Source organism: Cetorhinus maximus, chromosome 10 (genome assembly GCF_964194155.1).
Source record: "Cetorhinus maximus chromosome 10, sCetMax3.hap1.1, whole genome shotgun sequence".
NCBI classification, from domain to species: Eukaryota; Metazoa; Chordata; class Chondrichthyes; order Lamniformes; family Cetorhinidae; genus Cetorhinus; species Cetorhinus maximus.
Window position 1 is genome coordinate 140,056,153 of NC_135888.1, and position 18,774 is coordinate 140,074,926.

Sequence of the window (18,774 nt, forward strand, 5' to 3'; positions counted from 1 at the left end):
TCAAAAGATGTCACAGACAAAAGAGTCAAAGAGGTGTTGAAGGTGGTGGTCTTTGTCTGAGAAAAGTGCTAATTAAGAATGCAAGACAGGATATTCAAAGTACAGCTCTAGTGGGGGTGGGGTGGAAAGACTAAAGGTTTTGGTTTTAGATTTAAAAATAATGGAAATAGGTGGGGAAAGAAGAATCTATATAAATTATTGAAAAAAAAGGCGGGTGGGGGGGGGGAAAGAAACGGGGTGGGGATGGGGGGAGGGGGGTTTAAGATCTAAAGTTGTTGAATTCAATATTCAGCCCAGAAGGCTGTAAAGTGCCTAGTCGGAAGATGAGGTGCTGTTCCTCCAGTTTGCGTTGGGCTTCACTGGAACAATGCAGCAAGCCAAGGACAGACATGTGGGCAAGAGAACAGGGTGGAGTGTTAAAATGGCAAGCGACAGGGAGGTTTGGGTCTTTCTTGCGGACAGACCGCAGGTGTTCCGCAAAACGGTCGCCCAGTTTGCGTTTGGTCTCTCCAATGTAGAGGAGACCGCATTGGGAGCAACGAATGCAGTAGACTAAGTTAGGGGAAATGCAAGTGAAATGCTGCTTCACTTGAAAGGAGTGTTTGGGCCCTTGGACGGTGAGGAGAGAGGAAGTGAAGGGGCAGGTGTTGCATCTTCTGCGTGGGCATGGGGAGGTGCCATAAGTGGGGGTTGAGGAGTAGGGGGTGATGGAGGAGTGGACCAGGGTGTCCCGGAGGGAACGATCCCTACGGAATGCCGTCAAGGGGGGTGAAGGGAAGATGTGTTTGGTGGTGGCATCATGCTGGAGTTGGCGGAAATGGCGGAGGATGATCCTTTGAATGCGGAGGCTGGTGATAAGTGAGGACAAGGGGGACCCTATCATGTTTCTGGGAAGGAGGAGAAGGCGTGAGGGAGGATGCGCGGGATATGGGCCGGACACGGTTGAGGGCCCTGTCAACGACCGTGGATGGAAAACCTCGGTTAAGGAAGAAGGAGGACATGTCAGAGGAGCTGTTTTTGAAGGTAGCGTCATCAGAACAGATGCGACGGAGGCGAAGGAACTGAGAGAATGGGATGGAGTCTTTACAGGAAGCTCTAGGGTTAATTGGATAGTTCTACCATGCATGATGGGCCAAGTAGTCTTCTGTGCTTTATTTTTATTTTGATTCTATGACAAACCAGTTCTCATTCCATCCTGAGCTGTCCTCCACTCCCCGATGCTGGTCAACTTGGGCCCTGTATACAAACCCATGTTAAAAATCAGTGTGCAATTCAGAGTCTGTACAAATCATCAGATTTATTAATGGAAACCTGCTCAGTGATGGTTGCCTTTAATCAACGACGCTAAGTGCTTCATGATTCGTGACTTGCTGAGTTATGGTAGCTGTCATTCCTCGACACTGGTGCTCACCGGTGGACTCACTAAGCTGCTGTTCTCTGACATTTATTTCCATGAAGCATTTAGTAACAACTGTGCTAATGAAAGGGGCTGCAGCCTGCAAAAAGCCGAGAGAGACTCAAACCTGTTGGGCCATGAAATTTATCAGGAGGGGTCCAGGAATCACCGCTGGGGTCACTGAGCAGGGGAGGGTAGGAGAAGGATATAGAGTGCTATGTAACTCACAACAGAGCTGTCAATCTGACTGGCTTTAATTAATTGCTCTCTCCCCATGCACGCAGTGCCTGTGTGAGCCTCGTCTGTGATGCTGCTGTACTTAATCATACCTAGTTAACCATGTTTGTTACCAGATTGTCAGGGACAGACAAGCCTCACCTAGAAATATTATTGTGTGAAAGTCAGGACAAGCTGAAAAAAATGGCCTGTCCTTTCCAAAATGCACTAACAACATATCCCTGTCTAACTCTAATTCTTTGAATTTTGGGGCCGTGGGAAGAGGAAGAGACCATTCAGCCTCTCAAGCCTAATTAGCTGACCAGTTAGATCATGGCTGATCTGCACCTCAACTCCATTTACTCCTTTGAAGCCTTTGCTTCATAACCCTTATTCAACAAAATTCTCTCTTAAAAGCTCAATGGATTTTGGAGGGAATAAATTCCGGGTTTCAACTATACTTTTTGTGTTGGAAATTGCTTCATAGTTTGGTTCAAGACTGTCTCTCCTCACTGCTGACTGACCCATCAGGACAAATAATTCCTCCATATCAAATCCATTAACATTTGAAACACCTCAATCAGATTGTGCCCCTCAGTCTCCTAAACTCAAAGAAATACTAAGGCAGGTTGATGAAAGCTGTACTCATCATTTAAATTAAACCTGCTTTGCACCCCTTCCATAGCCAATACAGCCTCCCTGGTATGTGGTGTCCAAAACAGAAACAGTTCTCCCGATGGGGTCTAATCAAGGCTCTGTAACATGAAACATTTATAATGGCAAACCATGGGATTTTTTTTCACACTGCTTTCTACTAACAAGGACAAGTCTCTTTAATTTCCTGTTTGCATCCATCCTGTCTCCGACTCTCAGCATGAAGCCTCTCTTCAGGATTCCTCATGGACAATGAGAAATAAGAACAAGCCTCGGGGGGGAATGAAACTTTTCACCCAGCGATTCCAGTGGACAGTCTGTTGTGTCATCTATGCCGGCTTGCCCTGTCCCCAACCCCCCCCTTTCCACATCCATCACCTCTCCAGTGTTGCAGGATTTCACACAGTTATAGTCCTCAATAGCTTCATTGTTTGGTCCTATACATCGGGCCACAAGCTGTAAATTCACATTTGCAGCTAATTTGCTTCAGGGAGCTCAATGGAAATTGGTCGGATGTCGGCTCCGAACTTTGCCCTCTTTTATATCCCTTCACACAGGTTACAAAGCACAGAAAGAAAACAGGACTTCCTCACCTCTGGCTACTGGACCTTTGAAGAGAAAGGTCATGAGGCCCCTTCACACTTAAAACCTCAGCAAGGATGAATTTGCACCGATGTAGCATCTTGCATGACTTATGGACACCCCAAAATTCTGAAGCACTTTGTACTTCAGTAAGCGTTATGGTGTGTGGAAATGCGAGAGCCAATTTGTGCACAGCAAGCTCCCACAACCAAACGACGAGCTCATCTGTTTCAAAGCAAAAACAAAAATAAAAATACCTGGAGAAACTCAGCAGGTCTGACAGCATCAGCGGAGAGGGATACAGTTAACGTTTTGAGTCTGAATGACTCATCATCAGAACTCAGGAAAAATAGAAAAGAGGTGAAATATAAACTGGTTTAGGGGTGGGGGGGTGGTGGGACAGGTAGAGCTGGATAGAGGGCCAATGTCCGGACTGAATATTGAGTTCAACAACTTTAGATCATGAACTCTCTCCTCCTTCCCCCTTTCCGATCCCCCCTTTTCCAATAATTTATATATATATATTTCTTTTCCCACCTATTTTTTAATGTATTTCCATCCATTGTTTTATCTCCACCTTTTAGTCTATTTCGATCCCTATTTTGCTTTTATTTGAGCACATCTGTTTTTTAGGTACTGATGGAGGAATAAATGTTGATTTGGGCACCAGAGAGAATCCCCTACTCTTTAACTTGTGGGGTGGGATCTTGGAACATCCACCAGGGAGGACAGAGGACCCTTTGGTTTAACATCTCATCTGGAAGATGGCACCTCCAACAGGGCAGTACTTTCTCAGTACATCACTAAAGTATTGAATTAAAGTGGTTAAAGTGCCTTGGGATCTTTTACGACATTGAAGTTGCTATATAAACGCAAACTGTTGTTGTTGAATGCAAGAAAAGGCATTCAAGAAGTTGTGTCCTTGTGCATTTTGTGTAACTCCTTGCTCTCACCAGGAGATTCCTTTCTGGCTAACCCTGCTCGGACTGGCTGCCAAGCTGGTATACATTTCCTCAAAGGAATTGTATTTAGTAAAGTTCTCCGCAACCCAAACTAGAAGTAATCACGTGGAGGCTCTGTTAATTAGCATTCTGGGTCCTGGGAGAGCCGTGTGATGCCAAATCTTCTTATATCACTCTCCTGTAGGCCTTTTAGAAGCCAACTGAGTACAGCCTGTGTGTGTGTGTGTGTGTGTGTCAATGTGCACAGGCTGTTCTGTCTGTTCTTGCTCTGAAGTTGCCCACACCCATGGCGCAAGAAGCTGGCTTAAGGATGTTGAGCAGAATGGGCGCCAGTGCAGCTGTGCATCAGGTTTAAAGCACAAAATCTAACTGACAGCAGGTCAAGGGAGAAGACAGCTGGCCAGGCGGTCGATTCAGAGCTACAAGAGGGCGGGTGGAATCTCCGAGGCAGGCTTCTGCCCCTCTCATACAGGATGGCCCGCCTTACAGATCTTCTAGCCAGCCAGAGACCGGCAGCCCTCCGGTATCGGCAATGCCACCAGGAGCAGTGGGCACTGCCTGTACTGTACGCGGGGATTGAGACAGTGTTCGGCGCTGCATCCAGTCCAGCAAAGTGAGCCAGGGGTCCCCCTGGGTGCTAAGTTGGCCGGCCCCAGTGAGGGAATGGGAGCCTGGGTTTCAGGCCATAGAGGGAGGGCAATCTCTGGGGGGGGGGGTAACATCTTGCGGATGCCCTCCGACGAGTCCTGGGGACCTGTTAAGGAGCACCCCTCCCCAACAACCCCACCTGCCACCAGCCCGCGCAGTGTATCCTGCCGGTCTGCCGCTAGACGTGGGGCTCTCCTACCGCTGGTTCAATCCTGCTGATAGCAGGATGAAACCCATAAGTGGGTATAATCGCCCATTTAAGGGCCTCAATTGGCCCATGCACGCGCAGGCTGTCCGAATCAACCCCCGCCAAGGGTGAAAGTCCGGTGGGGCGGGGCAGGCGGTAAGAAGGTGTTGGCCGCCCGCTGGGTTTTATGTGCCCCCCCACCCACACTCCGTCTTCAAAGCCACCTGTAGGGAAGGGTATAATCCAGTCCAAGGTATCTTAAGGGTTAAGGTTGTTCCTCCAGCATCGGCTCTGTGAACCATCTTCGAAAATGCAACCCAATTAATTCTCCCTCCCAGCTCTCAGCAAAACCAATTACAGAAACAAGGGAAATAATTAAAATAGAATAACCTACCCCTTGGATTAACAAAAAAAGCGAGATCCTTCAGGACTGTATTTTCATTTAAGTAACTGAGAGATCTGCAGGAAAGGATCCTCTTGTGACAGACAAAGGCCATGTTTAGTAGAAAGATGAGAGTGACCCATTGCCACTAAAGTAAAACATTTCCACTGTGCAATTGGAAGTCTAATTAAAATGCAGTCATGATCAGGATCATTAGGCACGAGAAACTGAATTACTAATAACTAGAAAAACATCACTTAATCTTTCAAAACGAGGACTGACTCTTCATTTAGTCAATGTTGCAGACTCACAGGGCTGGCTTTCCCTGGCTCAGGGTGGCAGGATCGGAGGCGTTCCAGCCGGGAACTTTAGGGGAGACCTGTCGACACGGCTCCTCGGTGAAATCCCAATGTCGGGGAAGTTCCCTGGGGCAGACTGGAATGTGACCCCCAAAGCCCGATGAATGGAGGCAAAGCAGCCCATTTGAATAATTAAGGCCTCAACTAGGGGCAATGTCGGAGGGCCCTCCGGCATTTTACCAATGGCGGAGCAGCCCCGCCACCTGTGCCCCCCACCCCTGACCCAGTGAGGAGGCCGCCTGCTTTATGGAGGGGGGGGCCTGCTCCTGCAACCTCAGAGGGGGGCATTGGAGCTGGAGGCTTCATCCCCTGGACAGGGAGCCGCAGGAAGGAAAGGGGCCAGCACACCCCAAACTCACGGCCCCTACGACCCCCCTGAACAGGCTTTTCCCTCTGCTCCACCAGACCCGATGCCTCTCCCACTTTGACATAATTATTTTAATTTTGCACCTCCGAAGGCCCCTCGATGCTGAGGAGCGGTGGAATCTATAGAAAGGTAAAATTAATAGGACATCCCGCTTAACCCAAACCCAGCCACCCGCAAGGAAGAACCATCTTCAGCATGAGGGGTTGCCAATGGCAATGCCAATATCATGTAACCAGAATGTCACATGGTCAATTCTCCAGGTAACCCTCCAAGCTGAGCTGGCCTGTCCAAATGCCCTGTCCCTTTAACAATACTACTAAATACCCGCCTTTGGGAAGCCAGATAAATACATCAGGCATGTAAATTCTTGAAGTGAAGTAGCCATTAGTAAATTGTTTATATATTTTAGACTCAAAGAAATCCAGGCGTTAATGAATGTAACATTCGACATGTGCCAGACAACATGTTAAAATAAAACAAAGTGAAAAAAGTATGGTATAAAAATGGGCTATCTCCTTCGATATATCCTTAAAGCAAATCCAGCCCACCTCCCCTGTCACCCTCCCATCCGCTCTCTCGCCCCCCAGCTTGGAGACTCAAAGACTTGTCTCCCGGGCCTCTCTCTCTCTCTCTCTCTCTACAAAGAACGCAGAGGAACAGATCCGAAATGTGCATCTCGCTGTGATGTCATTCTCCCTGGAAGCTTATAGCTAACACATGCCTTTAAGCACAGATTTTCAAAACCAAGTTGGAGTTTTTCCAGCCGGCTGATACAAAAAAGTTTGATTGTTGCTGACAGAACTGCATTTTTTTGGTGTGTTTTTTTTTTAAAAATAAAGCTCCGTGACCAAGTACCACATTGTCGATTCAAAAGCAAACTTTGGAATCAATGCGATTACTATGAAATGCAGATTAGCATTCAATTAATTTAGTCTTTCAGATACTGCCACCAAGTAAAAGGGTTTCACTGGCTCTGCTAATTCAATAAACCAGTCCCATTTTTAGCCTTTTCGTAATCCAAGTTCCTTTACTTATTTTCAGTCGGCTACAGGAAAGGAGACATCCAAATTAATTCCAGTGACTCCAGGGACACTGAATTATCTCAAACTTTTGTCCCACATCCCCGATATTAAAATGGTTAAGGATTTGAAAAATCCGAAACTTCCGCTGATATTCTCTACCCACGTTCGCATCTGAAGACTCGTTCGCTGGTCAGGGCGCTAGAAAGATGTCTGTCCCTCAGACGCAGGACAGGAAACCACGCTGAGGCAGGAGGAAAGATGGGGAGGAGACACAGATACTGATGGGCGGAATCATCCCAGATCAGCACAAAGTGCAAAAGCATTTCACCCGCCGGTCGCTATGGCGGGTTTTTGGTGACATCACGTCCCATTCCTGCCTCATTAATTATGCAGCCACAGGAAGCACTCCGCCTCGCCGATTTGCCCGCCATGCCATTCCCCTGCCGCTTCCTCATGCAGGGTGCCAGATTTAAACCGCACCAAAACCACTCACCAAAACACCTTGAGGGACTTTGCTTTTGTGCTTCACCTCGTAAGGCTCTCGAGACCAGTCATTTCCAGTCGAGATTTAGTCATCTCCTCTACCTCTCCAACAACTCAGTGCCCATCCCTTTACCTATATTATTTATCATCCCTTCTCTCCATAACCCTCCATTTATTTTCTACATTAATGGCACCATTAAAAGGCAAGTTGAGGAGGCAAGGGTGGGGAGGGAGCAAACCAAAAGTCAACAGCAAAGACACATTTGGACACATTTCCAGAACCAAAAGTAATTTTCAATTCACTCGTGGCTAATTTCACATTTACTTTGAGAGGCAAAGGGTGAAAGTTACTATGTTATTGGTTTCCTCTATAATGGATTTAAACACCTTGTGGTAACATTGGTAATTCTGATATAAATCAGCAAGTTTGACCCTTCTACCCGGTGCCACTCATTCTGATAAGAATTTTCAGGGAAAATATTCCACAGAATATCATATGTGCCAGAACATATCTCAGCTGCTGCGCTGAGGGACAAACGTTCCCAACGGGACCATTCCTGTCGGCCAACACCTGAAAACCTATCTGACGGACCTGGCTGACGGACCTCTCTGTAACGATGACATGCAAAGAATCGGTTTCATTTGCTCTGCAGCCTTGCTCAGAGCAATACTCCAGTTTAATTACCACTTTCATGCTGGAAATTAAACAGTTATTAAGGCCATATTAGAATCGAGCTGGCAACATAATGCCTCATCCAAGTTCAATCAATCCAGCAATTTGTGGGCGAGCACCAGAAACGACTGATCACAAAAGCTGCTAGACTGCGGTTTTAAAAAAAAGATCCAACCGGTTCACGGATGCCCCCTGAACTCCTGCCCAGACCTGACCGCGTGTGACTCCAGCCACACAGTGCGGTCGCCTCTCAATGCTGAGGGATAGGTGGGGGTGGACAATAAGGCAGGCGCTGCCAGCAATGCCTACATCCCAGGAACAGGTAGAAAATAAACCCTTGGCATCCGCTGTAAGAACACATGGAGCAATTAACATTTTATATTACTGAAACTGCGCTCAGTAATGGTGGACCTGTTCCATGCTGCAAGTGCCTGTGCCCAGGAATTTGTCCATATGCATATGAGCTTTGGAACAAGCAGGAAAGAAGACTATTGTGGCTCATTAGGCTGCTCCTAGCGCAGGGCAGAGTCCTCAGCACTGGCAACAAGAGCTGCACATATACATTTGAAACATTATTTTCTGGCTTTGTGGGTGAAAAAGCTCTCTGGCCCTCTGTCAGCTGTGGCCTGCAAAGTCAACAGCAAAGACACATTTGAACACATTTCAAGATCTCAGGAAGCCCCATAGTGTTTTACAGCCAATCAAGCAGTTACGAAGTGTCATATCCCACAAATAGCAATGTGATCATGACCAGATGATCTGTACTTGTGATGTTGATTGAGGGGTGAGTCTGGGCCAGGGCACCAGGGATAACTCCCATGTTCTTTGTCAAAATAAGTGCCAGGGGATCTTTTACATCCATCTGAGAGGGCAGACAGGGCCTCAGTTTAATGCCTCATCTGAAAGATGGCACCTCTAGCAGTGTAGCACTTCCTCAGAACTGCATTGGAATGTCAACCAATGTTCCCTTTAAACTTGGCAACTGCACCACAAAATGGAAAATACACCACGGGAAGAATTTTCCCGTCGGCGAGCGGGGCCTGCTCGCCGAGGCGTAAAATGACGCACGGTGACGTCGGGCGGGTGTCCCGACATTACCGTGCGTCGTATAGATGGTCAGTTCGGCTGCGTGCCTGCCAAACTGTCAAAGGCCTTTTTAAGGCCATTAACAAAGTCATTAAAGTTGTTAAGAATGCTGCCCGTCCAACCTCAAGGCTGGGATGAGGTTACATGAATGGCTTGCTAGGACAGTCCAGAGGGCAATGCTATGCGTCTGGAGTCACACGTAGGCCAGACTAGGCAAGGACAGCAGATTACCTTCCCTAAAAGACATTAGTGAACCAGATGGGATTTTACGACAATCGGTGATAGTTTCGTGGTCATCGTTACTGAGACTAGAGTTTTCAAGAACACAAGAAATAAGGGCAGGAGAGACCATAGGGCTTATCGAGCCAATTCAATACAATCATGGCTGATCTTGGGTTTCAACTCCATTTTCTCACCTGCTCCCCATAATGCCTTATTTCCCTGAGAAAATGTGTCCATCGCAGCCTTAAATGTATTCAATGATGAAGCATCCACAACGCTCTGGGGTCGAGAGTTCTGAAGATTCACAACCCTTTAAGTGAAGTAATTTCCCCTCATCTCAGTCCCAAATGATTGGCCCCTTTCATTCCATATTTTTTTCAATCAAATTAATTGAAATTAAATTCCACCGGCTGCCATAGTGGGATTCAAACCGGTGTCCCCAGGATATTATCCTGGACAGCTGGATTACCAGTCCAGTAACATCACCCCTACGCCACCCACTAAACAAGTAGGAGCTGTAATTTTGAAATAAGGATTGGCTCTAAAGGCTGGGTTGGTCAGGCTGAGGCGCAAAGCAGGGTTAGGCACGTGCCACAGTTGGATGAGGCGTCACCTTCCAGATGCATGCCAGGCCCTTCCTGTAAACCGCCCCAGCTACGGTGCCCCACAGCCCCTTCGGCAGGCGAGTGGCATTCACCAGCGCCAAGCAGCAGACTGGTAGACAAGGGGAATCTGACTGTTTAATTAAAACATACTGTTTTTAGTAGAGCAGCTTGGGAGAGGAATGTTGGTCAGACAGCGGGAGAGCTCTTTGTGGTGCACCATAGGACCTTTATCATCGTCATCATCAACAGCTGAATGAGCAAGATTGACAGATAGAGGTGCTGAGGCCAGCTTCTTACCCAATGGATGATACCTCTGCAATGTAGCATGCCCTTGGTTAAGTATTAGTCATGTTTCTGCTTAAGGTCTGGAGCAGGGGCTTTATAGCACTACATCAGCATCACTCTCTGTCATGTATTAAAAACAACTTGCATTTATATAATGCTTTTACAAAATGTTCAAGACACTTCACATGGGCATTATCAAGCAAAACTTGACACTGAGTCATATAAGGGGGCATTAGGACAGGTTACAAAAGACTTGGCCAAAGGAATATGTTTTAAGGAGTGCCTTAAAGAAGGAAAGAGAGTTAGATAGATCAAGAGGTTTAGGGAAGGAATTCCAGAGCTTAGGACCCAGGTAGCTGAAGGCATGACTACCAATGATGGAGTGATGATTATTGGGGATAAATGAGAATTGAAGGAATGTAGATACCTCGGAGGTTGTGTGGCTGAAAGAGATTTTATTTTTATTCTTTCACGGGATGTGGGCATCGCTGGATAGACAGGCATTTATTGCCCTTCCCCTTCCCTCATATTACAAAGATAGGGAGAGGTGAAGACCCGGACTGATTTGAAAACAGGTGTGAGAATTTTTAAATTGAGACATGGCTGAACCAGGGGCCGACTGGGAGTCAGTGAGCACAGGGTGCCGGGGTCAATGGAACTTGGTGCGAGTTTGGATTTGGGCATCAGAGTTTTTGATGAACTCTAGTTGATGGAAAAGTGCAACATGGAAGGCTCACCTGGAAAGCTTCTATACACAGTGAACAGAAAGCCTGTAATAAATGCAATAATGAAAACCTGACGCTGTTGAGGGAAATACTTCCACCTCCCATTAAACACAAATGTCACTTCGTGGTCGTTTAAAAAAAGAGAAAATGTTTTTAAAATGTGTTGTCAAGTAAAACAGGTGGACCCAGATGAAAGACACCATTAGTTTGCCAAGAAATGTTCTTCAGTGAAGATTGTGCTTCAATTAGCTGATTGCCAACTCTGTGTGCCACAGCATTGGGAAAATCACGGAGTGAGGCAATAGAAACAAAAGGCAAACATAGTTAGGAAAGAAATAGAACACCAAGGCAACAAAACTTTATTAAATCAACCATTACATATCAGCAGGTGAAGAATTTCAGCAGGCGATATTGTTATCTTTGTCCCTTTTCTGCCTGTCTTTAGAAGATTAAGTTTACACAGGTGTGGGAAGGCCACTGGGCACTTATCCATGTGGCTGTTCTTATGTGAATTCAGTGACTATTAGCCATTCCCACTGTTCAGGAGGTCACTCTTCACCTCATCTGATGTCCAAATGCATGTGCGGGTTAGGACGGCAGTCAAGAGTGCAAACCCCTGTATATTTTCCTTGCCTTACTCAAGTGGTACTGAGCCTAACACTAAGCCATTTAATCCAACTGAGACTGTAAAACAAAGGAAATAAAGGGAGAAAATAAGGCCATTCAGCTCATTGGTCCCACAGCGACAGCCCATGCACTTTAATCATGAGCCTCCACACTGCACAGGAACTCCTGTCCAAAAACTCATGTTAACCCCATCAGCCAGGCCAATTCATACCTCCAAAACCCTCAAATCCATCTCTTGACATGTATCAAGCTAATTCTTCACTTAAAAGAGGTCAACTCAGATTGCTCCATTAACTAAGACTGGGGCGTCAAATCTGATCTTGCTGGCCCCAATGTCTCACTAGACATTGCTGTTGCTTCTGATAAGATTTCCAAACTGGTTGGGTAAATTCCTGGAAGGTTTCATCACATGGCCTCTGACCTCCCATCCTTTTTTTTTTTCGTCGCCAGTTTTTTTTATAACTTCTGAACAAAATTTTTCAGTGAAATAGTCGATAGGGCAGCTATGGCCAACGTGAGAAGAAGCTGGCAAAAAAATCCTGAGTACCAATAGACAGTCCAGTAGCTGTGCACATGGTACAGAGGGTGGTAGAAATCTAGCTCTCTCTCCCCCAAAAAGGAGATTGAGGCTGGGAGTCAATCGAAAATTTCCAAACTGAGATGAATAGGTGGATGAATGGATTACTAGGCAAAGGTATTAACAGTTACGGAGCCAACGCATGGAGTTAAGATACAGAGCACCCGTGGTCTTTTAAAATGGCGGTACAGAGGAGAGGGGTGGAATGGCCTCCTCTTGGCCTCTGTATATAGAGACTACATGCTCTGATCATCAGCAGTACCACAGAGTACAGTCATCTCTTTAATGGTGACAGGATCTACGATCAAAGGGCTTCCAGCCTGCACTAATCTCAAAGAAAGAAATGCTAATTTAAAAAATAATCACCAGGGTAAAACATTGCATCAATGCATGAGGAGGGAAGCAGCTTCTTGGTTCCAATCCAAGCATCAGGTGTGAAATTGTACTAATGTTAACAGTTTTCAGGATGTGCAATGCTTTAAAGATCTTTTATTCAGTTAGTTGGAGTAACATTTGGGAAAAAAAAAAGTCATGATATTTTAAAAGCTGGTGTAAGTCTTAAATAAACATAAACACTGCTCCTGTAGCATTTATTCAGCACCAATGTTTAATGCTTTTATAAATACATCGCAAAATTTGAAACTCCTTCATGAGTCACTGTGTATACATCATGCAGATCCCTACATTCGGATATATTTTCTTCAAGCAATTGGAATGTAAGATTTTAAAAAAGTTAATCAGACCCAGTCAACACCAAGGACTCATGAAGAGATTGGGCCGACTAGGGTTAGCAACTCACCAAATGTTATTTTTCTGTTTCAACAGGAATAGACTGGAAAGATTAGAAACGTGCAGAATCTGACCAGGCCTGTGCTTACAATTCAGTGACCATTGTCATAACTGGGAATGACATCAGAGCCAAATTGGTCAACAATTTCCTGTGTATCCGATTGTAAGTCATTTATATTTATAGCATTCTTTTTGTCATCTACCAGATCCAGTTGCAATAAGCTAATTGCTGGATATGATCAAATCGTCTTCAGTTCTCTGAACAAAGGCAGGTCCAGCCCACAGCACTGCATCCTTCACCATGGGTTTGGCAAGGAGGCAGGTCCGCAATGCACCCCAGCCAGAATGGGGGTCGAGCCCCACCAATCTAATCCACTCTGGGCATCCAGCCAAAGTTCCAACAAAAAGAACTTCCATTTCTGTCGCGTCTTTCATGACCCCAAGATGTTTCAAAGTGCTTTACAGCCAATTAAACATCATTGACATGTAGTCGCTACTGTAAGCCAGAAACTTGCCCACGTCGGGCAGGAGTGGACGGGGGCGAGCGCAGAGTCGAATGTCGCCCACGATCGGCTGCGCGTCGCAATTTTACGTGGGCGGGCCAGTTAAAGCCCACCCAGCGTGACACATGGCCGGTAGCCGGTAGCGCGTGCATGCGTGAAAGAGCTGGGACATGTTTACGAATTGTGCAACAATTAATTAATAATTTTATAAAACCTTCAGGAAGTCTTATCGCGCCTGCGGATGAGGTTTCCTGAAAAACGCGAAGGCCGCTTGGGGTCTTCACCTGCCCCCCGCCAACCTTGAGGTTCGATGGGCACCGTTGCTAACAATTTTTTTGTTTAATGGCCGTAACAGGCCGCTGACAGTTCGGTGGGCGCGCAGTCACCTCCGGCACGCGCCTGCCGAATGAAATATCTAAATGACGCGCGATGACGTCGGGACGCACGCCCAATGTCATTGTGCGTCATTCTGTGCATCAGCGTGTCGGGCCTGCCCCCACACTCTGACAGCAATATTCTGGCCATAAAACCCACTTTAGGCACAGCAAGATCCCACATATTGTAACGTGACGATGACCACATAATTTGTTTTATTTCTGAAATTGGTTATGAGATAAATACTGGCCAGGACACCAGGAGGAGCTGTCATGGTCTTCTTTGACATAATGCAATGGGATCTTTTACGTCCATCCTAAGGGGTAGAGGTTGGCTTAACATCTCATCCAAAACTAATCAAACATTTTAAAAATTAAACAGAAACTTGAGGTCTATTTGGCCCATTGAAACTTCTCTCCCAATTCTTCTCCCAGTGCAACTCTCTGTACTTTGAATGACCCCAAATATTTTGTTGTGTGGATGATTAATTCAAATATTCATCATACTGTGCAAATAAGACCACAAGTGATCTCTGTTTTCAATTTCCTGCTCATTAGTTTGCATCTGCTGTTTCTACATCCCTGCTCTATTTTACTCTGGGGTTTTCTTGTCAATTCCATATACTGTGAGCAAATGAACAATGGGAACACCTCTACTAATGCCCCAGGCATTCAATCTACTCTTCATAGAAACTTGACTATAACTGTTTACATATCAATTGGCACTAGTACAAAATGAGTGAGTTCTGCACCCCTCATTTCTCCCCCACCCCTATGTGAGCCAGTATGTGTAGCCATCACATTAATCTGTACATTGATATTATCCTTCGTTAAGTTCTTCATTCTTTCATGGGGTGTGGGCGTCGCTGGCAAGGCCAGCATTTGTTGCCCATCCCTAATTGCCCTCGAACTGAGTGGCTTGCTCAGCCATTTCAGAGGGCAGTTAAGAGTCGACCACATTGTCATAGAGTCAGAGTTTTAAAGCATGGAAAGAGGCCCTTCAGCCCATCGTGTCCACGTCAGTCATCAAGTCCCTGTCCACTCTAATTCCATTTTCTAGCACTTGTTCCGTAGCCTTGTATGCTATGGCGTTTCAAGTGTTAATTTAAATACTTCTTAAATGTTGTGATGGTTCCTGCCTGTACCAACCTTTCAGGCAGTGAGTTCATGATACCCCCCACCCTCTGGGTGAAAACAAAAACCCTCAAATCCCCTCTAAACCTCCTGCCCCTTACCTTAAATCTATGCCCCCTGATTATTGACCCTCCACTAAGAGGAAAAGTTTCTTCCCCATCTACCTTATTTATGCCTCTCATAATTTTGTATACCTCAGTCAGGGCCCCCCTCAGCCTTCTCTGCTCTAAGGAAAATAACCCCAACCTATCTAGTCTCTCTTCATAGCTGAAATGCTCCAACCCAGGCAACATCCTGGTGAATCTCCTCTGCACACTCTTTAGTGAAATCACATCCTTCCTATAATGTGGCGACCAAAACTGCACACAGTACTCCAGTAATGTTTTATACAGCTCAAGCATAACCTCCCTGCTCTTGTATTCAATGCCTTGACCAATAAAAACAAGTATCCCATATGCCTTCTTAACCACCTTATCTGCCTGTCCTGCTGCCTTCAAGGATCTATGGACATGCACACCAACGTCCCTCTGATCCTCTGTAATTCCGAGGGTCCTAACGTTCATCGTGTACTCCCTTGCCATGTTAGTCCTCCCAAAATGCATCACATCACACTTTTCAGGATTACATTTCATTTGCCACTCTTCTGTCCATCTGACCAGCCCGGCTATATCATCCTGTAGTCCAAGGCTTTCCTCCTCGCTATTTATCAGACCACCAATTTTCGTGTCATCCGCGAACTTACTGATCATACCTCCTACATTCGTGTCTAGATCATTAATGTACACTACGAACAGCAAGGGACCCAGCACCAAACCCTGAGGTACACCACCTATCACAGGTTTCCAATCACAAAAACAACCTTCGACCATCACCCTCTGCCTCCTGCCACAAAGCCAATTTTGGATCCAATTTGCCAAATTGCCCTGGATCCCATGGGCTCTTACCTTCTTGACCAGTCTCCCATGCGAGACCTTGTCAAAAGCCTTACTGAAGTCCATGTAGACGACATCAACTGCATTACCCTCATCTACACAACTAGTCACCTCCTCGAAGAATTCAATCAAATTTGTAAGACATGATCTCCCCTGACAAAACCATGCCGACTACCCTTGATTAATCCCTGCCTCTCCAAGTGGAGATTAATTCTGTTCCTCAGAGTTTTTTCCAAAAGTTTCCCTACCACTGATGTTAGACTCATAGGCCTACAGTTCCCTGGTTTATCCCTATCACCCTTCTTGAATAATGGTACCATATTAGCTCTCCTCCAGTCCTCTGGCAACTCTCCTGTGGCCAGAGAGGATTTGAAAAATAATGTCAGAGCCCCTGCAATCTCCTCCCCTGCCTCCCACAACATCCTGGGATACATCTCATCTGGGCCTGGGGATTTATCTACTTTTAAGCCAGCTAAAACTGCTAATACCCCTTCCCTCTCAATGCTAATTTGTTCCAGTATCTCACAGTCCCCCTTCCTGATTTCTATACCTACATCATCCTTCTCTATAGTGAATACAGATGCAAAGTAATCATCTAAAACCTCACCTATGTCCTCTGGCTCCTCACACAGATTGCCGCTTTGATCCCTAATAGGCCCCATTCTTTCCCTGGTTATCTTCTTGCCCCTAATATACTTATAAAACGCATTTGGATTTTCATTTATTTTACCTGCCAGTGTTTCTTCATGCCCCCTCTTTACTCTTCTAATTTCTTTTTTAAGTGACCCCCTGCACTTTCTATACTCCTCTCAGGCTTTCGCTGTTTTGAGCCCTTGGTATTTACCATAAGCTTCCCTTTTTTTCTCTATCCAATCCTGTACATTCCTCAACATCCCGGGTTCTCTGGACTTGTTGGTCCAATCCTTCACTTTTACAGGAAGATGTTGGCCCTGAACTCTCACTATTTCCTTTTTGAATGACTCCCGCTGGTCTGATGTAGATTTTCCTACAAGTAGCTGCTCCCAGTCCACTTTGGCCAGATCCTCTCTTATATTAAAATCGGCCTCCCCCCAGTTCAGAACCTTTATTTCCGGTCCATCTTTGTCCTTTTCCTAACTACCTTAAATCCTACAGAGTTATGGTCAACATCCCCGAAATGCTCCCCCACTGACACTTCTACCACTTGCCTGGCTTCATTCCCTAAGATTAGGTCCAGTACTGCCCCCCTCTCTTGTAGGACTTTCTACATGATGGCTTAAAAAATTCTCCTGGATACATCTTAAGAATTCCACCCCCTCTAAGCCTTTCACACTTTATCTGTCCCAGTTAATACTGGGGAAGTTGAAATCCCCTACTATTATTACCCTATTATTTTTACACTTCTCTGAGATCTGCCCTTCCATCTCTCTCTGGCTGTTTGGGGGCCTATAGTACACTCCCAGCAATGTGATTGCCCCCTTTTTGTTTTTAAGTTCTACCCATAAGGCCTCATTTGGGGAACCTTCTAAGATACCATCCCTCCTTATTGCAGTAATTGACCCCTTGATCAATATTACGACCCACCTCCTCCTTCACGCCTCATTAACCCCCCCCCGCCCCCACCCATCTCGCCTGAAGCTTCTACACCCCAGAATATTGATCAGTCCTGTCCCTCCCTCAACCATGTCACCGTGGTAGCAATGATATCATATCCCCATGTCTTAATCAACACCCTCAACTCATCTACCTTACACGCAAGACTCTTTGCATTAAAATAATGCCATCCAGCCTTGTCATGCTCCCTTGTGCCTTAATTTGACTCTATACGCTCTGCCTTCTAGACTCACTTGATTTTTCTTCTATACTTGTCTGTGCATCACCCCCTATTATACCTCCACTCTGTATTCCACCCCCCTGCCAAATTAGTTTCAACCCCCACCAACAGCACTAGCAAACCCCTGCCACAAGGATGTTGGTTCCATTCCGGTTCAGGTGCAACCCGTTGGACTTGTACAGACCCCACCTTCCCCAGAAATGGACCCAGTGATCCAGGAATCTAAAGCCATCCCTCCTGCACCATCTCTTCAGCCACGCATTCATCTGCTCTATCCGCCTACTCCTATATTCACTAGCACATGGCACATGGAGTAATCCAGAGATTACAACCTTGGAGGTCCTGCTTTTCAACATGCTACCTAGCTCCCTAAGTTCTTGTTGCAGGACCCCATCCCTCTTTCTACCTATGTTGTTGGCACCAATGTGAACCACGACCTCTGACTGCTTGCCCCCCACCCCCCCGGCAACTTCAGAATGCCCTGCAGCCTTTCATTAACATCCTTGACCCTGGACCCAAGGTGGAAACATTTGTGGCCACAGAAATGCCTGTCTGGGCCTCTCACTATTGAGTCTCCTACCACTATTCCTCTTCCTTTCTTTCTCCTCCCTCCTTTTGCAGCTGGGCTCTGGCTGGTGTTTGGGTTTATTTCCCTGACTTCTCGCCGTTTTATCTCCCGAAATTGTTATGGGCCTGGAGTCACATGTAGGCCAGACCAGGTCAGGATGGCCGTTTTCCTTCCCTAAAGGACATTAGCGAACCAAGTGGGTTTTTACAACAATCGGTGATAATTCATGGTCGCCATCGCTGACACTAGCTTTCAATTCCAGATTTATTGGCTGAATTTAAATTCTACCAGCTGTCGCAGTGGGATTTAAAGCCACATTTGACTGACTGTCAAGAATCATCCAATTAGGTAACAGAGTCTGTTCGCTTGGCCAATTAATGTGGGAAGGCAGGGCATCATGAGGATGGACATGTTGGGCAGCCAATGGCAGGGGTGAGGTGGTTGAACGTGAAAGGTCATGTGATGAAATCTCCAGGAATCTGTCCAAAATTGACAACCCTGGGCTGTCTAGGACAGTAAGATTTTGACCCATCAAATAAGTTTGAGATCCAACTGGGACCAGTGTGGTAAAAGAATAGATTTCATCTTGGCACTTTTGTTTCA

The 18,774-nt window shown here is 46.1% G+C and overlaps 1 protein-coding gene across 4 annotated transcripts in view; it reads right to left on the reverse strand.

Annotated features, from left to right (window-relative positions):
* LOC144686077 (protocadherin-1-like) overlaps positions 1-18,774 on the reverse strand; it is a 384,044-nt gene that overhangs the window by 277,491 nt on the left and 87,779 nt on the right. The window contains exon 2 of one of the 4 annotated variants that reach the window (XM_078551237.1): positions 11,204-11,538. The exons of the other annotated variants lie outside the window; for them this stretch is intronic. Within the exon in view, the coding sequence (XP_078407363.1) occupies positions 11,524-11,538 (15 nt within the window). The 3' untranslated portion in view covers positions 11,204-11,523. Of the gene's footprint in view, positions 1-11,203; positions 11,539-18,774 lie in introns of those variants that run through there. 4 annotated transcript variants of the gene reach the window in all.